The sequence below is a fragment of the Muntiacus reevesi genome, chromosome 12 (genome assembly GCF_963930625.1).
Source record: "Muntiacus reevesi chromosome 12, mMunRee1.1, whole genome shotgun sequence".
NCBI lineage: Eukaryota > Metazoa > Chordata > Mammalia > Artiodactyla > Cervidae > Muntiacus > Muntiacus reevesi.
The window spans coordinates 56,630,275-56,657,268 of NC_089260.1; the positions used below are offsets into that span (position 1 = coordinate 56,630,275).

Here is a 26,994-nt window from a genome sequence, read left to right on the forward strand (position 1 = left end):
CAGGGGGCCATGCTGGACTCTCTAGAAGTCACAATGTTCAAAAAGTCACAGGAAGTGTACAGCCAGACTGAGATTCTTTATTTTCTTTGGCCCTGATTTGGGAGCTCTCCAGATTGTTGATCAGCTTTTTATGGACATCTTAGAAGTAGGATAGTGTCACTTTTTTCTAGTTTTCCTTTCTACGTGGTGTGTTAGCAAGAGTGTTGGCTCTGGAGTGGGCAGACCTGGAATGAGTCCCGGCATGGCTGGATGGGAGGGTGGTGTGAGCTCTCAGAGCTGATTCCTCCATCTGTAGAAGGTGTTGAGTGAAACTTAACTCACTTCAACATTGGGTAAGGATTCAATGAAGCAACAGACAAAGGGCCTGGCGATAGTAAAAATACAGGAAATATTTCTTTTCCTCCTTTTCTGTCCATAAAAGCACAAAATAATAGTCATCTGCTTCTTTAACCCCCACCTCTATGAATTGCATTCTAGGTTAATGTGGCATGTAGGCAGAGGTCAAGGGCTGTTCTGTTAGATTTAGAAGAGGCAGCACGAATGTTTTACTAATATTTAGCAATATTTAACAATCTTATTTAAACTTTATTTGCAGATTCAATTTTTCTATCCACACACACTGCATGGAACTTATGTTAATTTCTGGACTTCTGTTGTCCAATTTGAATTTCAGAGTATTTAAAATAGACTCAATCTATTGACAGGTATATTAGTTTTTTAGACTTTCCTTACTAAACTGGGACAATATAGTCATTTGTATGATTAGACTGAAGACTGAATATCAGAAGAACATCCTTAGACATCCAAAACTTTGATGTACATAACTGAGTTAAAATCGAACCATTAGTAAGGACATAGTAAAGCCATTTGATTTAAACCATCAAATAGGTGAAAAAAATGACAATGACATGTTCTTCTTTTTTTTTTTATCATTCTCAAATTCCTGTAACCTTTAATAAAGATTTCACTGATGAGGTTGTTTGAGGATCATCTAATTATACATTTTCCCCCACATCCTGAGGAAGAAAATTTTTATGCTGAAGACTTTAGGAAGCTTGCTGAGCTGCTGTGAGCTGAAGAAATCTAGCAGCTGTTTTGGCTGGGTGAAATTTTATTTTTGAAAATGTCAGTCTCACTTATTCATAGCAGGTGCTGAACTCCAGGTCTCCATAAATGTTATTCCATCGGTTAGCTTGATGTGTCAGTCTTCTGTTTCTAAAATAAATTAGAATGTTTTGAGGCTGTGACTGAGAAAGACACTTCGGACTGTATTTGTTGTTTAGGGCTCTTCATCTGTTGTGATTTTCTTTCTCTTTTTTGGCTCTGCTTAGTCCAGACCCTACCTAATATGTCACATAATAAGATAAATTATATTTTATAACTGCATGAAAGCTTGGAAAGGCTCGGGAAGAAACCCCACCCAGTTGAATTTGGATTTATATTAGCTTGTGTTAACTATGATGTTTAATTCACACCCACACACGTATACTGCTCACGGGCACAAACTTGCACAGACTTGCATATTCTCTGCAGAGAGTTCACAATCATAACCCTTCAGAGAGGCCCTCCATTCTGTCTCATTGATCTGTGTATCTGTTTTATGCCAATGCCATCCTGTTTTGATCACTGTAGCCTTGTAATTTAGTTTGAAATCAGGAAGTGTGACCTCCAGCTTTCTTCTTTCTCAAGATTGCTGTGGACATTTGGAGGCTTTTGTGTTTCCAACCAGATTTCAGGATTGTTTTTCTGTTTCTGTGAAAAACGTCATTAGAGTTCTGGTAGGGATGGGTCTGACTGATTTTCATACACTAAGCCAAAGCCTCTCTGCATTTATTTAGTATAATTGTTAGAAATGTGACATCCTTGCAGAAATAAAGATTAAAATTTTGGTACATTTGATTTAGAATTGTTATTGCAGGATTTGTGTGGAAGCATGGAGGAGGGGATTAGACAGCCTTCCTTGCCAACTTTGTCTAAGTGGCTTTCTTGAGAGTTTGTTTGTCCTTATTCCAGTCCTGAGCATGGGCATGGTCCTTGCTTAGAAACATTGGTTAATTCAGTGAACACTTTATCTTTAGAAATGCTTAGATTCTTTTGCTGCTTTCATAAGTACTCCTAAAAACAGAAAATTGCTTCTGATAATTGTTGAAGCAAGAAAGTTCTTTATTGCTGTCCTGTGTGCACTGATAGGTTGATGTGGGGAAGAAAAAGGTCACCGATTGGGAACAAGGGGATACTGAGAAAGCAGTCTTTCTTAGCATGCTATGGGCTTTGTGTGGCTGATGAACGGAGTGTTCATAGTGGTGCTCCCAGGAGCAGGGCTGTGACCAAAGATGGGGACGGCCCCATTGTAAATATGTGCAGGGTTTTGAGGCTTGTCTGGGGCAATAATTTAAAATGTTCAGTGAGCCAGTAGAGAAAGAGGGAATCAGAAGGATGCTTCTGAGGTGGAACAGGTGCTTAGGAGAGAAGTCAGAGTTTGCAGCGCAGACATCCACTTAAGGTGATGGATAGATACCCTGAGAACAGGTGGAGGATAACAGGATCACATAACAGGTTACATCATTTCTCATCATGTCTCCGTCTAATCCAGAACTTCTTAGAGAAGTCTAGTGAACGAGAAACTCACCAAGAGTATGCCCTGGCGATGATTCAGTGCAAAGTCCTGAAACAGCTGGAGAACTTGGAGCAGCAGAAGTACGATGACGAAGACATCAGTGAGGATATAAAGTTCCTCTTGGAGAAACTCGGTGAGAGTGTCCAGGACCTCAGGTGTGCTGTCCTCTTTGATTCTCACGGGCTGGCTATCCCGGGCTGTTGCCTGGCCTCCTATTTTAAGGAAGTCTCCATTTGTTACTAACTACGAACTCCGAAGATTGCGCTAAAACGTGGTGTCTTCTGTTGAAAACTGAGGGATGTGGAAACACTGGCTCATCACCATGGGGACAGTTGGTCAGAGCTGTGTGTGCTCTCTGCTCTTCTGGGGGGAGAACCAGAACCCACCACTCTCTGTTGTCTGAAATCCCAGCCACTGTTCTCCCTCAGGTTGTGGACGCCACCCTCGGAAAATCTGCCGGTTTAGAATCTTTTTTTAAGCAGCAGTCATTTCATTTATGGAGGAGGTTTGCTCATATAGGGAAAGAGTATTTTTTTCATGCTTTTTTTTTTGTTTCTGTTGCTTTATTGTTTATATTAGAAAATTATGCAAGTGATGTACATGCAGTATAAAGAAGAATCCCTCCCTTATTACAGTCCAGAAGGGACTCCAGGACACTTCCCCATCTTCCTCACCTCTTCCCCCAACACTCTGATTTCTAAACAGCTTCTAGCCCCCACCCCCAACACACAAATGCAAATGGGCTCCACATATTCTTCTGGTATTGTTTCTTTTTTGTTTAATAATAGCTTGACAATCTTCCCCATTAACCAGTGCATTCTTTGTTTTTAAAGTACTGACACATTCTGGAAAGAGAGTTATTTACTAAGAAGAGTTGGGGTTTAGGAGCTGGGGTTTGAATTATTGGGCTACTTTGTCCATGTGTGGCCTTGAACAAGTTTCTTGACATCTTGAAGTCTCAGTTTTCCTTTTGGTAAAATAGTGATAGACGTTCTAATCTTGTAGAATTTTCCGTGAGGTGTCCAGCACATGCCTTCAGTGTAATGTGTGCTCTGGGAATGTATTTACCAGATAACTCAGTGAAGTCCATAGTCTTCAGGCCCAAATGCCTTTGTCAAGGTGGGAGCTGTCACCTGCATCAGTGGTTTTTACAGAGTTTTATGGAAGAAAGCCAAATGAGTTTTCTCTTTTTATAATTGCAAATATGAGTAAATTATTTGTAGTATAATAGGCCAGCCATGGGCTTGCAGTTTATATAAGTTCCATTTTATTATGTTTATTTTTAAAAATTATCATTAGTTCTTTTATAATAATGATTTGAGATCCTTTTAAAAATAATTAAGATTAGTGATAGTTTTCTAAATTATTTAATCCATGGTCGCCAGTTTTTACTACTTAATGATTCTTCTGACTGAAAACCACAGTCACAGAAAACTAACCCATCTGATCACATGGACCACACAATCTTGTCTAACTCAATGAAACTATGAGCCATATTGTATAGGGCCACCCAAGACGGACGGGTCATGGTGGAGAGTTCTGACAAAATGTGGTCCACTGGAGAAGGGAATGGGAAACCACTTCAGTATTGTCTTGAGAACCCCATGAACAGTATGAAACGGCAAAAAACTAGGACAAGGAAAGATGAACTCCCCAGGTCAGTAGGTGCCCAATATGCTACTGGAGATCAGTAGAGAAATAACTCCAAAAAGAATGAAGAGATGGAGCCAAAACAAAAACAACAATCCCATGGACAGGAACTGGTGGGCTATAGTCCATAGGATCTCAAAGAGTCAGACACAACTGAAGCGACTTAGCACATAGGCATAGTGAATAATTTTTTAATTAAAATATATTTCAGTTTGTTCCATGTACAGAGGTTTTGTTTCTATTATTAATCTATAGTGGGCTAATTCAATTAGTGAATTATCTCTACATTGTTGATAATCACGGTTAAAAATATTGTCCTGAGGTATGTGTTTTTATTTTTCTAGTGCCATATCACAGTTTGACAATTAAAATATAATAGAATATACTACTTTATTTTATGTTAAAGTAACACACTGTTTACGTAAATGTATCCTACCATATTGAGTGGTCTGTTAAGTACAGTATTTTAGTGGTGTGGTAGAAATGATGCTAAATTATCAGATATTTTAGTGACATATATTCATGTGTATATTAGGATAAGGATTTTGGAAACAAGTGCTCCTTTTAACATCTCATAATGAACATTCAAATTTGACAGGAACGTTGTATCTCAGTGCTCTAAATCAATTTCACGTGGCTTACTGAAGATGATTTAAGCGGTTTAAACTTTGTTTAGGGGCAATATATAAAGGATGCTCAGTCTCTATAGTTAAATCATTAATGAAGATGTTCTGCATTTTTTACATTTTGGAGTATCTCTCAGATTCTTATAAACTTTGAATTCTTTCAAATTTTTTATAGCTCATTTGATGAATACAGTTCAGAACTTAAGTCTGGAAGGTTGGAGTGGAGTCCTGTGCACAAATCTGAGAAATTTTGGAGAGAGAATGCTGCGAGGTTAAATGAAAAAAATTATGAGCTCTTGAAGTAAGTTTCACATTCAGTTAATTCCAGTTTACATGCTAAATAAACTCCATCATTCCACATACTCATGGACATATTTTTGTCCTTCTTTAAGTTTTTGGATAGTCCATGGCTTTAACATATATTTTCTTGCTTACTAATGTGGTTGAATACCTTTTCATATGCTTATTGGCTGTTTGGGTTATCTTTTTTCCCAGGAGAAATGCCTGTTCAAGTTTTTTTGTTGTTGTTGTTCATTTGTCTTCCCCATTTTGTAAGAGTTCTGTAAGTATTCTAAACACGTGCTGTGTCACACGGAAGTGTTTCACTGCCCTGAGATCTCCCCGCGTGCCACCTGCAGTTTTCCCTCCCACTCTCCCCGACATTGTGGGACTTGTGGGCAGTGGACATTATGAATCTGAAAGTGACCTGTTATGTGTGTTTAAAAGGTCTGAAGGCTGCTAACTTATGTTCAATAAATGATGTGCAATGTACTGTTTGTAATAGTGAAACTTGGAGAAAATAAGGTTATATTTGTAAATGTACATTTTTGAGAAAGTATTACCATTATACGTGTGTTCTCTTGTGCTCTAGAAAAGGATTAGAAATCAGTCTCTCTTTGAATTAAATTTATTTCAGAATTTTGACCAAACTTCTGGAGGTGTCCGACGATCCCCAAGTCTTAGCTGTTGCCGCCCATGACGTTGGGGAGTATGTGCGCCATTACCCTCGAGGCAAGCGGTAAGGGAAGAACCTGGTTACCTCGTGTGCCCTGAGATGGTCAGCAAGGGTCCTTATCATATACTCCTGTAAAGTAGTCATTTAGCTGGGAGCTGATGGAGTAAGTGGAATCAAGGTGACCATAATGCTGGGAATCATGGCAAATGATAAACCTAATTAAAAATGGGTGGTATAAGAATAGAAGCACATGTGTGGAACACAACTGTGCCTTAGCCAATAGAGATCTCTCTAGAAATTTCACGTTCAGGATTTTCTTTGGTCTGTATGATGTAATTTAAAAGCCATTTCATGAGTACTGGTAATTTTTTGATTATTACTGTTCTTGTTATAACATTGAATTGTTATTGAACTGAGTAGGATGAATGAATGTGATGGAAGAAGCTCTTTTGGGGGGAAAACAATCACATCAGCTTCCTATTCTGCAGTCCCCACATTAGCACCACAAACGGGGGTTTGTTGTCTTCAGTGACAGGAAGAAATTTGCTAGATTCAGCGACTGAGCTACTATAACGTAGTTGGTAAAGGACTGAACTGATGTGTTAGGTAAGGTGCTGTTTTAATCCATAGTACCTGGCATGGGACAAGCACTCATAAAGACTGGATGTAATTATACTACACGTTTCTTTTTTCTCAATACGGTACATTAAAAAAAAATCATCTAAAAATAACATACAAGAAGGTCTCCAGGTGAAGCCTCTCTGTCACCCGACCCGTGTGCTCCCCTCTAGGTTGTCTTGCCCCACCGGCAGCCTCGCTGCACTAAGGCGTCCCAGCCACTGACTGTATGGTGGTGTTGGCCACCAGGCACCCACGCTGCTGGGCTAGACTTGAGACACCCACTGGCTCTTGGCAGGGCCCTGTCCTGGCAGACAGTCAAGGACCCTTTTTCCTTTCGTGATGCAATAACCGTTTACACTTCGCTTTTGTGTCTGTAGTAACTGGATTTTTCGGGGTGTTGCGGGGGGCAGTGACAGCGGTGTGATTGTCAGTCCTCTTGGCGCTTTTGTCAAGAGGAATCTCTCATCTCTTTCACTGCCCACCAGGTCATGATGGCATACTCCATCATTGCAGGAAAGGGCAGATATCTTAACAAACTGTGTCTTTCTCAGGAAATTAACATGGCTTCATGAGGTGTTTTTTAACCTTGTGTTCCCTGCTGCCTGCTTCTGAGCCTGTATCTGGCTCCCAGAATGGCAGCCGCTGGGCTTAATATTGATCTGATATTATTTCAGCCATTAGGTGGTATGCAGTATACTAATTTTTAAGCAAGCCACAAATGCTGGTAATAAAGAACTTAATACTCAACTGCCTGGAACACTGTAATATAGATTACCCTAGCAGTCCAGATTGATCATATTTGCCCAGACTAGGAAATGAGGATAACAATTGGATTTATCATTAGAAGTTCAAGAGAAAATGTATGAATACTTCAAATCTGTGATTTGGGAGAAATGATATTTTAAAAAGATGTGTGTTGTTTACTTACCAGTATGGTAACTTCTCTTTGTGAAACTCCTGGGCGGTTGGGGGTTGGGGCTCTGTCTGTGTGACTAGCAACAGGCATTGGGAAGTCACTGCCGCTTCTGTCCCACAGGGTCATCGAACAGCTGGGTGGGAAGCAGCTGGTTATGAACCACATGCACCACGAGGACCAGCAGGTGCGCTACAACGCCCTTCTGGCCGTACAGAAGCTCATGGTGCACAACTGGTAGGTGCCCCCCGACCCCTGCGTCTCCATCCACATGTTCTTATGGAAATGCTTTCTTGAGCGCTGGTTTTTAAAAGCAGTGATTTAGGTTATTACCTAGAGTTAAATTTTAGCCATTCAGAGCAGTGATGTGATAGTTTAGAAAACAACTGCATTAATGTTCTCAAAAAATGCATATGCAAAGTACTTTGTTGTTCAGTCATTGTCTGTTGAGTTGGTGATGCCATCCAACCATCTCATCCCCTGTGAGGTTCAGTAGGGTTGCTGAAGTATGATTCTTGTCTTGTTAATAAAAATTTCATTTGAATAGTTATTTCTCTTGAAAAGTTTATTGTTCAGTTTAGCATTTTTATTTTTTAACTGTGCATTTATGATGTGGAAAAAAAAGCTGAGTATGGCATAGGATGGCTAAGAGTGTTCCCTTTGGCAGTGGAGAAAATTTTTTGGTCGAGAATTTTATTGTTCAAATGATCATGCATTCAAGATGAAACATTTAAAATTTAAAACTTGGCCTTGAATTTAGGGATTTGATTTAGTCTCACAGTAAATTTTTTGATGTATGATTACAAAAGGAAAAGTAAATTTTTTTATGGCCAATAACTGGTCTATTTGCTCTTTATCATTGACTAGCCAATTAGAGAATATCCTTTCTCCCCCTTTTCTCTAGTTATGTGCCAAAATATTTTAGCTTTAGTGTTTTAATTATGATAAATCCTCTTTAGTGGAGAAGCTTAGCTTTAGCATTTTCCTGTACTTTCTTTATTAAAAGAATTTTCATATGAAGATTAGAATCCAGTTAGAAAGAATTTTAACTGTGGATTAGAATCCACAGTTGATTAAACTGTAGCGTTTGTGGTGACAGACACATTTCTATGGCATTTTGTGCCAGAGGATGTAAACTGCTCCAGTAATAGCAAGTTATTCAACATCAAATTGGTGTGAGACCAAATAGAATGCCATTTGGAAGGAAAACCTTTGGCAGCATTATTTTCCAAATGTAAAAGGATTTTGAATCAGTATCTTTATGCAGGTAACCAAGCTGGTAAAGCCTACTGCTCTACTTTCCTAAAATAGAGGCTTTTTAACTAAACCATGGTACTGGTGTTTAGAAGATGTTTCACACCAAATAAAACCTGAAAACTTAATTGATTTGGTTTCCTCTGAGCATTTAGTTTGTCTTGGTTTAATTAAAACAAATTTTTAGAAATGGTGTATTTTAGTACAAAACAGTGACAGAAATCAATTGAAAATAATTAAAATACAGCTATGGGTAAAAGTAGAATACGAGTCTATCTGAGTGGCGGCAGCAGCAGCATTTCCTGACAGTATCGAGCATGTTTTCTCTGTTACCGCTTTGCTCTGAGGCCCAGTTTCCAGATTTCCAGCACTCTCCTGGTTTACTTTTTGACTTTTCTACCATAAATGATTTTTACGTTTTTGGTGTTTCATTATTCGCAAGATTTCTGTTGATTAGACTAAGTTATAATTGTGGATATAGTGAAGTTAGCATTTCTTTTTTACTGTGGAGAATGACTTTTTGGTTTTAAGTCTAAAATTACATTTTGAGTATAAACTGGAAACTTAGGAAATCATGGACCTGGATTGTCTCTGGGTCTCGATTTGGATTCTGCTCTAAGGGTTCAGTTCACTTTTCTTGGTGATGCAGAGATGGATTTACCCCTGGTTTATGGAACATGGAGTGTAGAGTTTTACATTATCATGTGAAAATATTGCTCACTTCTTTGTCAGGAGTTTATGACTGATTACTGGATTGTTTCTTTTTGTTTGTTTGTTTTTAAATTTTATTTAGTTATTTTTTTTTTCAGTGGGTTTTGTCATACATTGATATGAATCAGCCTGGATTATTTCTGTGACTTGCAGGATGTAGAGTAGCCAGCGTTTCCCCCTCCACTGGACACATGTGTGTATGAATAATGGGTTACATGTAGCCCCAACTGATGTGGGTGGGGTGTGGGGGGCAGAATGGAAGGAGGGGGCAGTAGGCACACACTGGAGTCCCTGCAGCTCAGGGAGCCTCGAACGGGCCAGTCCCACCCATGGCCCTGCTGAGTGGATGTGCAGGCTCTGGCCTTCCCGTCTCCACATGCAGTTCCTGGTATGTCCCTCGTTCTTTTGAACAAGACTGGATTTTTATATTCATGAATTTGGCAAAATAGATATAAACAATGACAACTTAGTGTAGAGAACTTTTGTATAGACTCTCAGCTCTGCGTTATAATCTAACATCATAAAATGTCATCGTTTCTCTCCTACAGAATGATTTTAAATGTAATCAGCCTCTAATTCAGAAGCAGCCATATGTGCATATGGACAGCTCAGGACTTCAGGAAAGAAACACTGAATTTTGTAGGTAGAGGATCTTGTGTAGAACTTTCTCTTTGTTTCTAGATTCTTTTCCAACCTATTTTCAAGCAGAATATTAAGTTAAGAGCGTTAGACTCTCTAGTTCTTTTATGTGTAGGTAAATAATATAACCGAGAGACCTCACAAAGCCAAGGGTGTGGGTGATGCTGCTTTTATTCTCAATCTTTACATCTGACTCTGGGGTATTTTAGTTTTTCTGTAAGTACATAGTCATAAATGCAGTGATTAAAAGAGTTACATATGAACAGAATTGAAGGGAAAAACCCCTTAGTAAGTTTTAATTTTTAGCCTTAATAATCATGTTACTATAACATTCCATATAATTTTAAATAAACGTATGACATTTCCGAGTTTAACATTTTCCAAAATCAATTTAGAAAATTGTGGGCTGCCTGGAGTTTTCCACATTATTCTTATGACATTTTTAGTGGAGGAATTCTCAGGTAAGACTACTGTTACATTCTAAATATAATTCAAGTAAAAGGAGTCTACAGTAAGCCCTGAATGTGGACTTTGCTCCTGTTCTGTCTTCGTAAGAGTGCTTGTAACAGCACATGACATGTTGCATAACTAAATTTGTTTGTGCTGTGGTCATTTAGAGGCGTGTTCTGCGTTGTACTGATTGCTTTTGGTTATAAGTACTTGATCCGAAATTGACATTTAAAGTGAAAAGGAGGGACTTCTGGTTCTGGTTATATAGGTATGGAGCTTGAAGTCTCCACTCCATCTGAATAAGTAAACAGCTGAACAGACTGAAAAGTCAAGCAACCCATGTTGAACCCACAGTAGAAGGCAGGATACACTTTGCAACCGAGACTGAAGAGGCACATGAATGCTGAGTTGCTGCTCAGAGGAGCAGGACTCAGACGAGGGGACAGTGAGGGACCAGCACCTGGAGGAGGCTGGACTATGGCTGGTGAATCGCAGGAGGTGCGGTATACACTAGTCTAGGGGATCTAGACGGGGGGTTGGGGGGTGGGCCAATACAGTGAGAATTCTCTCCAGAAGCCAGACCAGTGTACCACAGTAAATATCTAAAAAGAACTTCCACGGCCTTTTGTCAGAAAGGGGAGAGGAACCATTCTGAAACAGCCCAGAGCTCTTCTTCTTAACCAGGCCTGTACTCAGTGGAGAGTCATTAACCCAGCCTGCCGGGGTGTCATCAGAGTCTGACTGACCTGGGGAAGGGAAATGACCAGCTCCAGCATCTCTGACCATCCTTTCCCACCCAGGAGGGTAGAAAAACCCCAAGGGACACTCGTGAAGGTCACAATCTCAGGGTCCAGGTTCAGTGACAACTGAGACCAGATCATAGGACTCCAAATAGCTTCCTTTCACCCTGCCTCACCACCATGTTACTTAAAATTTATTTATAACAGTTTCTTTTACCCAGCACACCAAATCCAACTATCAAGAAAATACTACAAAGCATACCAAAAAGAAAAAAAAGACAAAGTAAGCATCAGAACAAGCCATGGTGAGAATGTTGGGAGATCAGGCTGGAAACTTTAAACAACCATGATTAACATACTTAGGACTCTAATGGATGAAGTAGACAGCATGCAAAAACAGATGAACAAGTTAAACAGAGAGATAGAAATCCTAAGAAAGGACTAAAAAGAAATGTTAGAAGTCAAAAATCGTGTAGCAGAAGTGAAAAATGCCTTTGATGGACTTATTAGTAGACTGGATATGGCTGTCTACAGAAAACACCAGGCCTACTTGGGTTCACTATTGAATTCTACCAACCATTTGAGGAAGAAATGTTAGATCAATTCTTTGCAATCTTTTTAAGAGGTTAGAAGCTGACAGAATACTTCCTAACTCATTTTGTGAGGCCAGCATCACCTAATACCAAAACCAGACAAAGACATGAGAAAACCATAGACCAGAATCTCTTATGAACATAGATACAAAAATCCTCAATGAAATAGTAACACACTGAATCCAACAACATATAAAAAGAATCATACACCAAAACCAAGTGAAATTTATTCCAGATATGCAAGGCTGGTTAGGCACTTGAGAATCATTTAATATAATCCATCACATCAACAAAAAGAAGAAGAAAAATCACGTGATTTTAACCATCAGTTCAGTTCAGTTGCTCAGTTGTGTCTAACTCTTTGCGACCCCATGGACTGCAGCATGCCAGGCTTCCCTGTCTATCACCAACTCCTGGAGTTTGCACCAACTCCTGGATTATAACTATAGATGCAGAAAAAGCATCTGACAAAATAAAACACCTGTTCCAGGAAACTAGGAATAGAGTTCTTTCTCAATATGATAAAGAATATCTATTTTTAAAAAACCCTTTAGCTAACATCATACTTAATGCTGAACAACTGGAATCTTTCCCACAAAGATCAGGTACAAAACATAGGGGTCTCCTTTCACAACTTCTTTGTACTGGAAGTTCTAGCCAAAGCCTTAAGACAAGAAAAAATAAATGGTATCTAGATTGAAAAGGAAGACTTGAAACAGTCTTTGCTCCTGGATGACATGATCATCCATGTAGAAAATCCTAGAGGCTTGACAAAAAAAGAGTCTTCTTGGAACTAATAAGCAATTATAGCAGAGCTGCAGGAAATAAGGTTAATACACAAAAGTCAGTCACTTTCCTATGTAGCAGCAAGGGACAGGCAGAATTTGACTTGAAGACTTATAAGACTACAGTAATCAAGATAATATGGTATTGGTAAAAGAGTAGGCAAACAGATCAATGGAACAGAATAGAAAGCCCAGAAATAGGGCCCCTTAAATATAATCAGCTGATCTCTGCCAGAGGAGTGAAGGCAATGCAGTGAAATAAAAGTAGTCTTTTCAACAGATTGCAATGGAACAACTGCACATCCACATGCCAAAAAAAAGGACCTGGACACAGACCTTACAACCTTTACAAAAGCTAACTCAAAATGGATCATGGACCGTATATAAAAATCCCTAGAAGATAATGTAGACAATCCTGGTGACCTTGGACATGGTGATGCCTTTTTAGATATACCACCAAAGGCCTGATTCATGAAAGAAATAATTGAGAAGTTGGACTTCGTTAAAATTAAAAAGTTCTGCTCTGTGAAAGACAATGTCAACAGAATAAAACAAACCACAGACTGGGAGAAAATGTTTGCAAAAGGCATATTTGATAAAGGACTGTTACCTGAAATACACAGAGAACTTTTATTTTTTTTATTCGTTTGTCCATGCCACGAGGCTTGTGGGATCTTAGTTCCTCAACCAGGGATTGAATTTGGGCCCCTGGCAGTGAAAGCGCAAAGTCCTAAACACTGAACCACTGGAAATTCCCTACAAAGAACTTCGGAAACAACAATAAGAAAACAACTTGAGTAAAAATGAGCCAAACACTTCAGCAGACACCTCACCAAAGAAGATATACTGATGGTAAGATTAAGAAAAGATGCTCCACATCTTATGTCATCAGGGGAATGCAGATTAAAACAAAAGCTAAATAACACCACACACCGATTAGATTGGCTGAAATCTGGAACAATGACAGCACCAAATGCTGGTGAGGGTGTGGAGCAGCAGGAATCCTCATTCATTGCTGGTGGGGATGCTACATGGTGCAGCTGCTTTGGAAGACAGTTGGTATTTTCTTACAAAACTGAACATATTCTTACCCTGTGATCCAGCAGTTGTGTGCCTTGATATTAACCCACAGGGTTTGAAAACTCACATCCTCACAAAAATCCAGCACATGGATGTTTGTAGCAGACATTTTGGAAGCTACCAAGATGTCTTTCCTTGAGTGAATGGATGAACAGATTGTCATGTGTCCAAACAGTGGACTGTTATTGAGTGTTAAAAAGGAATGAGCTATTAAGTCATGGAAAGGCACTGAGAAATTCTAAAGGCATGTGATTTAAGTGAAAGAGGGCTTCCCAGGTGGCTCAGTGGTAAAGAGTCCGCCTGCAGTGCAGGAGACCCAGGTTCAATCCCTGTGTTGGGGAGATCATCTCCCCTGGAGAAAGAAATGGCAACCCACTCCAGTATTCTTGGAGTGGGAGAATTCTGTGGACAGAGGAGGCTGGCAGGCTACAGTCCCTGGGGTTGCAAGAGTCAGACACGACTTAGCAGCTAAACAACTGAAAGAAGCCAATCTGAAAAGGCTACATACTCTATAATTCCAATATACGGCATCTAGAAAAAGCAGAACTGTGGAGACAGTGAAAAGATCAACTGTGAGAATCAGGGAAAGGATGAACAGGCAGAACACAGAGGAATTTTAGGACACTGAAAATACTGTGTGAAATTATCATGATGGATGTGTGTCGTTGTACATTTGTCCAAGCATTTGTTACCAACCATGAACCGACACTGACACATCTTAATCACTCAGAGTCCTAGCGCACGTGGGGGCTGTACAAATGTGATGGTGTACAAATGTGAGCTAGGTGAGCTAAGACTCTGGGTGATTAAGATGTGTCAGTGTCGGTTCATGCTTGGTAACAAATATACCCTCTGATGTGGGACGTTCACGGTGGGGGAGGCTCCATGTGTGTGGGGACTAGGTATATCTGGGAAATCTCTGTGTTTTCCTCTCAATTTTTTTGTGAACCTAAAACTGCTCTAAAAAGAAAATCTCTAAAAAATGGAAAAAAGGGGCATTTGCTGCCATACCTAATGCTTTGAGTGGCCTAATGCATGGCACATCAGAACCGTGTGTGAGAAAAATGATAAAGTGCTTAAGACTGCTGCTTTGTGGATCACAGAGGGTAGAGGTGATGGGTAAGGAGGGACTGGACTGGTCTGAACATAAACTGGAGTTGAAGAAACTCTGGATTTGGCTAATGATATTTACATTTTGTAGCTAGTTTATTAAGGTTTGATTGCTTGAATTCCTGTGGGAAAGATATCTTTGTTATTGTGAATTTTGCCCAAGTTGCTTTCTTAATAGACTGTAATACAACTGCCTTTAAAACTTACATTTTTGTCTTAGGACCAGAATTCATGTAAATAGATTCTACTTTTAGAATCACTGATTGTTTTGTTTTTTTTAATTCTGTGGATCACCTCTTCAGGGATACTGCTAATTTGTTTAGTCTTTGAATTTAAATGCTATTAGAAAATGAAATAGCTAGTGGTGATGAAAATATATTTGAGAAAATAGGTTGAGGACTCACGCTGTGATGTTCTTAAACTGTTTATTCTCACATCTACGCAATAACATGTCTTCGGCCACCAGGGGTTGGAATAATGTTCCATGAAGCAGTGCTATTTAGGGATGAAGACTCTGAGGTTTAAAATCAGACAGACTTGGGTTTATATACCCTACATGCTGCTAAGCAGCTTCACTTTACAACATGTCATTTAATGTGCTAAACTCCAGCTCCTCATCTGAAAAACGGACTCTGCTGTAGCTTCTGTGGACGTTACTGGAAGAGTAGAGATGAGGATGCACGTCTGGCAGGCAGTGCTGGACTCTGGAAGAGGCAGATGTTGGAGATGGCACAGGTGACCTTGGTCATGGCTTTTCCCAGGCTGGGACTTTAAAGTGCTGTGAAAACAGTTTCTCTGCTGGCTCAGATGGTTAAGAATCTGCCTGCAGTGCAGGAGACCCAGGTTTGATCCCTGGGTTGGGAAGATCCCCTGGAGAAGGAAATGGCAACCCACTCCAGTATTCTTGCCTGGGAAGTCCCATGGACAGAGCAACCTGGCGGGCTACAGTCCATGGAGTCACAAAGAGTTGGACACGACTTAGCGGCTAACACACACACACACACACACACACACACACTTAAGTTTGCAGTTTAAATGTGTTCCTTTCAGTTAGATACAGATGAGGGAGAGCACTAAGATTTTTCACATGGTTCATAAAACATAATTTGCTTTGTGTATAATACTCAAAAGCATCATAAAAGCTGGACGAATAACTCCAGCTGAGTAAACTGTAGTGAATTTGCATGAAAGAAAACAGAACTATATATAACATATTTGAAATTTGTTTTTTCTCTTTACTAAGTAGAAGTCTATACTGGAAACAGATATAAAGTCTGTATTTTCAAAAATGAATTGTTTTTATACATTCAGAAGAGAATATTTCCATTATGTTTTATACCTAATTGTTTTCCAAAACAGAATTGGTAAAGATTAAGAGAAATATAATTATGACTCTGTTGTAGTTTTAGTCATTATTATGATAAACTCATGGAAAGGTGTGGGATGGAGAATTCTAGGTTCATTATCATTTTAGTTATGAAAATGTACATACTAAAATGAAGACTAGAGAAAATAGTTCAAAAATGATAGTAAAAGTACATTTTCTACTGACCTTCTTGGCAGCCAAGGCAAAAAGGAAAATAAGTGAGACCATAGTTTTCACAGATTAATATGTTTGTCAGGAGACAGTTCGTTCACTGTTTTCCTGGCACTAAATTGCATAGCTGAAGTTGCCCTGCTTTTAAATCATATGGTCATAGGTATACCTGTGACTGATCCACGCTGATGTTTGGAAGAAACCAGTACAATACTGTAAAGCAGTTACCCTTCAATTAAAAAGAAATAAATTAAAAAAATTACATAGTCAGTGTCTTCAACTATAGTTTTAAAGAATGAATAAAAATGTTTGAATATTTAAACAACCCTAAGTACCTGATGCTGGGAGGGACTGGGGGCAGGAGGAAAAGGGGATGAGAGAGGATGAGATGGCTGGATGGCATCACCGACTCGATGGACATGAGTTTGAGTAAACTCCGGGAGTTGGTGATGGACAGGGAGGCCTGGCGTGCTGCGATTCATGGGGTCGCAAAGAGTCAGACATGACTGAGCGACTGAACTGAGCTGAAGTACAGTGAGGGTTTGGCCCTCAATCGTAATACAGTGCAGGCCTCGTGTTGTTCTTGGAGTTAGTGTAAGTGTAGGCCAGGTCAGTACTTCCCGGTGCCCTGGGGCTGGCGTCACCCTCAGACCCTCTTTCAGGTTTCAGCTCTCTCAGGGGGTGCTCACAGCAACTGGGAAGCTGTTTGTCAGGATCATGGATGCTGAGATGTAGATCTTTTATACCCCTGACAAGAGAATGAAATTGGTGTTTCTTAACCACATACGAGCTCTCTCTCAGCATTCAACATGATGTCTTGTGTGGGCTGTTTCTTACCTGGATTTTTTAAAAGGGAAATATGTCTTCACACTCTCCATTTTTTCAGTTTTCAGAAGTGCTGACATCTCAAGAGATGTTAAGATTTCGAAAAAAGAAAAAAATTGTCCTCTGCCTTTCTAGGTTCTTCTAGCTGGTCTAAGAATTTGACATGAGCCAGATTAACAGGAGAAAGTCAGAGTTAATCACATATGTACAGGGGCCTGTCCTAGGAGGCTTCCATGGCATCTGAGAGGAAGAGGAGAAGGGGTGGACACTGAGGACTTAAGCAGACAGGAGGCAGTTCACACGGAGACAGACAAGCAGGTGTTTGGAGAACAGATGTTTGTGGGGACTTGCTGGGATGGTGGGACACAGAGAGGACTCTGTTTTCCAGGCCCCATCCAGCTCCCCACACCCGGCCCATGCTTTTTGTAGATCTCCCAGGATAGTGCTCTTCTGGGCCAGGCCCTTCATCTGAGGTCTGTAGGCAGGTAAGGGGCAGGTGAAAAGACTTCATGAACTGTCTGTTTCTTAAAAATAATCATCATAAAATAATCATCGTGTTGAAGAGACATTCTGTGGGGTGGCAGATTTTGTTTCCCTACAGAGTTATGGATGACGTTAGAGAAGGGAGTATTACACATCTCAAATTTTGCTTTTTGAGCTGTAGAAATAACAGTTTAATGTCCAGCTCCTGTGGATTGCTGGTACATATCAGATGCCCTTTCAGTGAACTGTGAGTTGAATTGGTGTATTAATCTTTATGTGTAGAGAGACTGACTCAGTACTCAGATAACTCACTTAGATAGCTTTGTGAAGTCCTGTTAGAGATGCATTTTTATCCCCTGAAATGAAGTCTATAGTCGCTTTTCCTCTTGCCTGACAGTGAAGTGAAATGAAGTCACTCAGTCGTGTCCGACTATTTGCGACCCCATGGACGGTAGCCTACCAGGCTCCACGGCCCGTGGGATTTTCTGGCAAGAATACTGGAGTGGGCTGCCATTTGCTTCTCCAGGGTATCTTCCCAGCCCAGAGATCAAACCCAGGTCTCCTGCACTGCAGACAGACGCTTTACTGTCTGAGCCAATAATGTAGCCTTAACCCAAAGACATAGTAGCTCAGCTGGTAAAGAATATGCCGGCAATGCAGGAGACCCAGGTTTGATTCCTGGGTCAGGAAGATCCACTGGAGAAGGTATAGGCTACCCACTCCAGTATTCTTGGGCTTCCCTTGTGGCTCAACTGGTAAAGAATCTGCCTGTGGTGTGGGAGACCTGGGTTCAATCCCTGGGTCAGGAAAATCCCCTGGAGAAGGAGATGGTGACCCAGTATTCTTTCCTAGAGAGTCCCATGGACAGAGGAGCCTGGCAGGCAATGGGGTCGCAAGAGTCCAAGAGTCAGATACAACTTAGCGACTAAACCACCACCACCACTCACTCCAGTATTCTGGCCGGGAGAATTCCAGCTACTGTGTAGTCCACGGGGTCGCACAGAGTTGGACATGACTGAGCGGCATTTCCTTACTCATTATTGTTGTTGTTATTATCATCATCTACTGTGAAGGTGGAACAGTGTCTGCTCTCTGCACTCTCTTTTATTGGAGGCCGGGCAGCCTCTCAATAGAGAGAGTAACGGGCCTGTGCCTGGCAATTCACCTGCCCGCTCTGCCCTGAGCAGGTGGCCACAGCTTTCCCTCCCCTGTGGGTGGAGATGAGACACCCGCTCCCAGGTGCTGCGGAGGGGAGAGGAGGACATGCAGGCACACCCGTGCCCAGGTCTCCATGGTGCCCTGTAACTCACTGTGGGTGAGGCGACCTCTGTGTGTTCCCAGCCGCAGGCCCCTGGTGTCAGGACTGCCTTGTGCCTGGCGGCACACAGGACTCGCAGGCAGCTCAGGTGTGCTCAGGAGTGTTAGAATTGACCACGCTGGGTGTCAGGACAGCAGATCACCACGCTTTCCAGGCCAAGCCCAGGGAGTCGATTTTTCTCCAGAGCTTTGTCAGCTGGGTCCCCATCATGTAGGGCAGGCTCTTGTGCCTCCATTCAGTATTGGACGGTGTTTATTCCAGGACTCAGCGTGGCTTCAGATGCCCGGGCACTCGAGCCCTTCACAGACGATCCTCCATGTCTGTGGATGGTCTGGGAGGAGTGTTCTGCTGCTGCTGCTGGTTGAATCTGCAGACAAGGATGCTGCAGGGGTGGAGGGCAGACTGTGTATCTGAGGTCTGGGCTTTCTACAGTAAGCATTTCATTCCCCAGCCCCCTTCTACCTAAACCTCACAGACCTATGCAGCCACAAACGCTCCCTGGTTGGAATCTTCCTCAGGGCGCTAGCATTGACTGTGACTATAAACTCTTTTATTTTCTAATAAAATTTGTAGGCTTCTGTTTTGACCTTTACATAAATTAAAACTTAGCTATTGGTTGAAGAAAAGATCCCTATTGTCTATGTTAGGGTGGTTATTCTCACTAATACAATAATAGATGATGTGCTTCATATGATACCTAGAGTGAGTCAGTGCTAAGAACTTTTCTACTGGGATAAAAAGATAAATCCACAAGCCATTGTCACGCCACAGGAAGTTCAGTCAGGCTCGTGTGTTTAAACCACAGCCTCCTCCGAGCCCCATGGAGTTCTCTCCCCTCACTTGTGCTAGTTCCCAGAGCTCATGCTCTTCCTGTCTGGGTTCTGTGTTGTTTGACAGGTGTCTTCAAGCTGGGACGGCTTTGGGCTGAGACTGTGATGGGAGAGGGTGGACCGTGCAGGGGCCAAGACTCACCCCATCCCAGGGTTCTGTGCCTGTGGATCCTGGGGGCCCCCAAAGGTCACTTGACGGAGGTGCTAAGACCAGAAGAGGTGGAGCGGTGGCTGAGGGCTGGAAACGCTGACCCACATGCCCACTGAACCGCCTTCACACCCATCCTTCAGCCAGCCCCCCAGTGAACACCAAGAGCTCTCCAGCAAGTGGTCAGCTGGAGACTAGAGAACTAGAGACTAGAACCTGATCTCTAGTCCAGAACTCAAGATTTTCCCCTCTTTAAAGGAGGAATCTTGTAAATGTTCTTAAAAAACCTTTTTCTTGTCCTTACTGGGTACTTGAGAAACAATAGTTTAGGCGAGAAACAATAGTTTAGGCAAGTCCTTTGTCAGAAGATAGGGAAAGGTTTTCTGTCCTGGAATCACAGTGGTACCCATCTGCAGTTTAGACCTGAGTATACACAGACAGTGGGCTTCCCAGGTGGTGCTGGTGGTAAAGAACTTGGCTGCCAGTGCAGGAGATGTAAGAGACGCAGGTTCGATCCCTGCAGGGGTCGGGAAGATCCCCCGGCGGAGGGCATGGCAGCCCACTCCAGTATTCTTGCCTGGAGAATCCCATGGACAGAGGAGCCTGGTGGGCTACAGTCCATGAGGTTGCAAAGTCGGATTCAACTGAGCAACTTCGCACAGCACGTACACAGACAGGGTGCTTGTCCAATTGATTTTCTGAAGAAGAGAACGTCACCTGAAACATTTGGAGACCACCTCTCTAAGTCACAGTTTGCTTCCTCTATAAAATGAGATCACTTTTCAGCTCTTGTGATCGTCTGTGGGTTCAGCAGGACCATCTTGGCAAAGGTTTCAGACTCCACCAGTGTAGACGGAGTGAGTGCTGAGTAACAAGCAGCTCCGATTAACTGTCGGATCCTGGAGGTTACTTCCAGTGGTGGTTTTCACATGTGCTTGTGTCAATCTCTAGGGATAGACAGCTTGTATTTTCTAATGTCAGGAAGCTTCTCATATGTTGGGCCATTGACTTGGACTTGTACATACGTTGATTTTGAACTTGCTAGGTTGCAAAAGAGAGCAGCAGACAAGACTTTACAGGAAGGCAGATGGTGCCTGTGGTCAGATGCGAATTACTCATTTATGTGTGTTGCACCTTGTCTGTACATGGTAAATGGAGTGTTTAAAATTCATGCAGTACTGCTACTTTTGAATTTAGGCAAGATCAGTTTTCTGGGGCTCAGTTTTTAGATGTTAAAGTGAGCAGAGATGACAGTGTATATTATGCTTCAGTTTTGAAAAGGACTCTTTACTGATTCAGTTCTAACCTCCCTTGCTGTCCTTCCTGTGTTTCAGGGAATATCTTGGTAAACAGCTCCAGTCTGAACAGCCACAGACTGCAGCCGCCCGGAGCTGAATGGGCTCTCAGGGCTTCGCTTGGATCTCCAGCGGTCCCCTCACCTGGGGTAGAAGACCTGGAGTGGGTCTCAGTAACTGCGGTCAAGAACAAACCATTCCTCATTTTATGTGTCATTTTCTTCTGTTGTGTAGCTTTCCCCAATGCTGATTTCCCATTAAGTTGTCTTAAAGTAGGTGCTTTCTGTATCTAAGAAAAATATTGCTGTTACATATACTACTCGTAATTTGTGTATTTTTTGTTCTCTGGAATGAATATAGGATTATTAAAGCATTCTCACTCCAAATGCATCTTTTCTCTTTCCTTGTTCCTGACTTGAACTGTAACAAAAATACCGTTTGTCCCACCCAAATTGGGAGAATTGTATTTGCAGAGTGGTGAATGGTAAATAAATGTTTTGAATTCATATGTATTTTTGTCTTCTATCCATCTGCCTGCCCATCCACACATGCACTTTGCAGCAATCTTCTGCTAGTATTGAGAAAACCTTAAAATGTTAAATGAACTCTTAACATGATGCTGTCATCTAAGAGACTTTCTTATGAAGCGCAGTGAGGAATTTTAGCTTTAGGTTATTTTCACTGATTTCTTATTTACTCTTGGATTTTAGTACTTCAAGTCTATTTTCTTTTAATACTTTCTGGTTTAAATATTACCAATAGGTATTTTATTTCTACCTCCCACCTTTTATTCTGGAACTCCCAGCCTTCATGGGGACATCCATAGCCTGTAGGTTTACCTCCCCCAGATCGGAGCCTTTTGTTTTAACCTCATCGCCTGATCTGAGTCTCATTTTTCTTTCATTTTCACTTTTCATTCTGAGCAGTTCTCTGATTGTCGAGTAAAGGTGGTAAGGCTAATAGTTTACATGGTAAGTTTTCTTCTATAGAAAGACACTCCTAGCATCATCTCCTGTTTAAGGATAAATGATTGAAAAGGTTGACTTGACCACCTTCATCCAGTTCCCACTTCTCCCACCCCATGCCTCTGACAACCACAAATCTGATCGCTTTTTGAACTAATGTTTTCATTTCCTTTGGATAAATACCCAGAAGTGAAATTGCTGGATTGTATGGTAGCTCTATTTTTAACTTTTTGAGGAACCTCCATACTGTTTTTCCACAGTAGTTGTACTGACTCACATTCCCACCAACAGTGCACAAGGGATCCCTTTTTGCCACATCCTTGCCAACACTTGTTACCTCCTCTTGCTGATAATAGCTTCTCACAACTGTGAGGTGGTGTTTCATTGTGGCTTTGATTTGCAGTTATCTGGTGATTACTGTTCAGCATCTCTTCATGTGCCTGTTTGCCATCTGTATGTCTTTGGAAAAATACCTCTTCAAGTCCTCTGCTCATTTAAAAATTATTTTTAACTACTTTTATTGTTTTAAAATTCTTTTTTGTGGTGGGAGACTTCTTTTTTGGGTCTTGTTGACCTTCATATTTTAGGAGATATGCGAAAAGGGCCTTCCCATTGGCAGGTAAAGCTTATTCCCACACATTGCACCTGGACAGTCACAAGTACCAGATTTATAGAATATGTGACAGGCTACCTGTTTGATTACAAAAGACCTAGTTAGAATGTTTTTGGCAGTTTCCAGTGATTTTCAACATTTGGGCCAAGGTCTACCTTTGGAATAACACAGAACAAGTCTTATCCTTAAGATTTTACTTTTTGAAAACACGTTTATTCTAGAACAGTGCAAAGTCTTTATTTTTGTCATGTAAACATGTTTCTGTTTGAATGCTTGACGCCTCAGACCACGTTTTGACAGAGCATGGTGAAACAAACATGTGTCATGTGATGTGTCAATGTGAGACGGAGACCTTCCCTCCTGGGTGGCCCAGACATCAGGAGAAACTGTTGAAAGAGTGACATTTTTTTGCTCTGAAGAGAGCTGCAGTGCCTGTAACCCCCCCAGAGCAGGGGTCCTGATGGGCTTGCAGACACACTGCCTTGCTGGCACCCTGCCACCTATTGCACCCACACAACCGACGGCTTGGCATGGGAGCCCGACCTGCAGGCAGCAAGTCTGGAGATGACATCCCCAAGCAGGTGGGCCCAGGAGGAGACACGCTGACCAGGATGTCTTGTTTGGGATTTTGACATGAGGCGTAGATGAAAGTAACTGGCAGTGAGATGACACATGTGGAAGAGATACCTAGAGAGATGAAAAGGCCTTAAAACCCGAGTAAAAATCCCTGAGGCAGAGAGGAGAGTGGCAGGTGAGCTGGGTGACAGCCAGGTGAGAAGGGCAGGATCACTGGTGCCCAGTCATCAGACTTGTGGGAGGCCAGCATCCCTTGTGGGAGGCGGAGGACAAGAGCCGCTGCCCAAGACCAGTGGGTGGACCTGGGTGATCACTGAATACAAGGTCCACATGTGAAAAACACTTCTCTCGGGTAGCAACCAACAACTGGAAATTAAAAATAGTGTAAAAACACTCCCCAAATTTAAAGAGTATCTATAAGCAATATGTGAACCGAGAACTTCCAGATGTTCAAGCTGGATTTAGAAAAGGCAGAGGAGCCAGAGATCAAATTGCCAATATCCGCTGGATCATCAAAAAAGCAAGAGAGTTCCAGAAAAACATCTATTTCTGCTTTATTGACTACGCCAAAGCCTTCGACTGTGGATCACAAAACTGTGGAAAATTCTGAAGGAGATGGGAATACCAGACCACCTGACCTGCCTCTTGAGAAACCTGTATGCAGGTCAGGAAGCAACAGTTAGAACTGGACATGGAACAACAGACTGGTTCCAAATAGGAAAAGGAGTATGTCAAGGCTGTATATTGTCACCCTGCTTATTTAACTTATATGCAGAGTACATCATGAGAAACGCTGGGCTGGAAGAAGCACAAGCTGGAATCAAGATTGCCAGGAGACATCAATAACCTCAGATATGCAGATGACACCACCCTTATGGCAGAAAGTGAAGAGGAACTAAAAAGCCTCTTGAAGAAAGTGAAAGAAGAGAGTGAAAAAGTTGGCTTAAAGCTTAACATTCAGAAAACCAAGATCATGGCATCTGGTCCCATCACCTCAGGGGAAATAAATGGGGAGACAGTGGAAACAGTGTCAGACTTTATTTTTTTTGGGCTCCAAAATCACTGCAAATGGATGGTGACTGCAGCCATGAAATTAAAAGATGCTTACTCCTCGGAAGGAAAGTTATGACCAACCTAGATAGCATATTAAAAAACAGAGACATTACTTTGCCAACAAAGGTCCATCTGGTCAAGGCTATGGTTTTTCCAGTAGTCATGTATGAATGTGAGAGTTGGACTGTGAAGAAAGCTGAGTGCTGAAGAATTGATACTTTTGAATTGTGTTGTTGGAGAAGACTGTTGAAAGTCCCTTGGACTGCAAGGAGATCCAACCAGTCCATCTGGAAGGAGATAAGTCCTGGCTGTTCATTGGAAGGACTGATGCTGAAGTTGAAACTCCAATACTTTGGCCACCTCATGCGAAGAGTTGACACATTGGAAAAGACCCTGATGCTGGGAGGGGTTGGGGACAGGAGGAGAGGGGGATGACAGAGGATGAGATGGCTGGATGGCATCACCGACTCGATGGACATGAGTTTGGGTAAACTCCGGGAGCTGGTGATGGACAGGGAGGCCTGGTGTGCTGCTATTCATGGGGTTGCAAAGAGTCGGACACGACTGAGCGACTGAACTGAACTGAACTGATAAGATCTGTGCACTAAGAACTAAGGTTCCTGAGGCAAATGAAAGAAGATGACACACAGGAGGATATATGTTCTGACCATGGATTGGGAGATGCACATGGTTAGGGTGTCAGTTCTGGGTTGGTCCATAGATTCAGTGTAGTCCAACAGCTTCGATGTAGAAATAAACAAGCTGATTTGAACGTTTGCATGGAGATGCAAACAACCTGGAAGAGCTGAAACAGTTTTGAAAGGATTTAAAGTTGGAGGCATTAACAGTACTTGGCTTTAAATAGAGCTGGGGTGGTACTGGCATAAATATCAGTGTATAAACCAGCGACAAGATAGAGTCCAGGAACAGAGCTTGATGGAATCAGTCTAAATGAGTGAGGACTAATTTGGGAGATTAAAAACAAGATAGGATGAAAATATTGCACGTGATAGAATGTGAACTGTGAAGACCATGATCAGACTGTGTGTGTAGGGCCTGCCACAAGTCCTGTAAATGCTTTTCCTCGTCTGAAGCTTGGAACAGCCCTCTTGTGAGGCTGCGGCTGTTAGCCCTGTTTTAAAGAGGTGGAGGGTCAGAGTGAGGTTAAGTGACTTAGCCAAATTAATGGGATTTGCACTCAGCTTTAACAACTACCCAGTTGACACAAGGAAAATCAGGGGTAGCTGCCTATCAGAGATATTCTAAAGTCAAAACAAGCACCCAATTGACTACGTAAGCAACTAGATGACCGAGCAGTAGAACCCTATTGAAAATGAGTGGAGGGACTTCCCTGGATCTTGGACTTGCTACCCGAGAGGGGCTCCCAGAGGCCCATCTGCCTGGACAGGCCCAGCTTCAGGCTGTGCTGTGTGAGGTAAACCCTCCTATTGTATCTGGAAGTGCTATTTTCCAAGCACATTAAAATTCAGGTGGCATCCCGAGTGAAAACTAACCAGGCACTGAACTGTAAAAGACATGCCGTGCATAACCAAGCTTCAAAGGGATGCTTAATAAGCATATGATTAATGTCTGGTGCAGATTTACTCAAATTAAGTTTTATTTTGAGGTGATAACATGACACTGAGATGGAGATAAATGATTAGCTACAGAGTTTCTGTATCACCACTGTATAATCCAACCATCCATCAACATTTATTTTTAAAAATCTTAGCAAATTTTTTGGTGTATAGTACACTAATTCAGTTCAAATCAATCAAGTTTTTAAGAGCTGTGAGCAAGACTGGCCTGAGTTGGTATTGTGTCCACGAGTGTGTGTCTCTTTAGGTGTGTGTGTGTCCATGTGTGTTTGTTTCCATGTGTGTGTATTCAGGTGTGTATGTGTATATAAAAGAATGTGCAAGAGATGCTCCTTCTGCTTTGAAGAGCTTATAATATAGGAAGAGAGAGGAATCAAAGTTTTAAGACAAGGTAAATGTGCTGAATTCTAAAAGAAAAATTAAAAATGTCTCATGTGGTTGCCAGGAATGACGTACTGCTTTGGTTTAGAGAAACAGGGGGGGAAATTACAGAGGAAGAGATGAGACTTGTTGAAGAGATGAGGTTTGTGTTGCTTGTTCCAGGGGCGTTTTCTAAGTCCTCAGTCACCTGACTTCCTCTGAGTTCCGCCAGCGCAACTGCCCTCCTCACCTGACCGCTGACATCCCTGTGGTCGGATGGGGTAGGTCCGAGTCAATCCCCACCTGACAGACTTCACAGCGCTGATCATTCTTCAACAGCCCTGCTGTCTCTGAGGGTGATCTGTTTGCAGCTTTGACTGATCCTGGTGGGATGAGATGTGTCCCACCTACTCAGCAGAGAGGGAGCTCAGGTCATCACCAAGCACAGCCACTCTTGGGATCATCTTGCAAAGATGTACCTACTAAAACTGGCACCTGGAAAGCATGGGCATTCCAGAAACCAGACTGTCTGGGTGTGGACACCATGGGAGCTCACAGAGAGGACCACGCTGAACCTACAGCCAGTGAAAGGTCATTACCTGTCCATGGGGAAGGAAACAGACGTCGGTTTCATTATCCATCAGCATCT

General features: G+C 41.9%; 1 protein-coding gene across 3 annotated transcripts in view; it reads left to right on the forward strand.

Annotated features, from left to right (window-relative positions):
* The window catches only part of ATP6V1H (ATPase H+ transporting V1 subunit H), a 44,780-nt gene extending 23,092 nt beyond the window's left edge, over positions 1 to 21,688 (forward strand). For all 3 annotated transcript variants that reach the window (XM_065902997.1, XM_065902996.1, XM_065902995.1), the window contains 5 exons: positions 2,594 to 2,772; positions 5,069 to 5,194; positions 5,810 to 5,911; positions 7,506 to 7,619; positions 21,220 to 21,688. In XM_065902997.1, coding sequence (XP_065759069.1) covers positions 2,594 to 2,772; positions 5,069 to 5,194; positions 5,810 to 5,911; positions 7,506 to 7,619; positions 21,220 to 21,280 — 582 coding nt within the window. In that variant the 3' untranslated portion in view covers positions 21,281 to 21,688. The remainder of the gene's footprint in view (positions 1 to 2,593; positions 2,773 to 5,068; positions 5,195 to 5,809; positions 5,912 to 7,505; positions 7,620 to 21,219) is intronic.
* Positions 21,689 to 26,994: the final 5,306 nt, after the last annotated feature.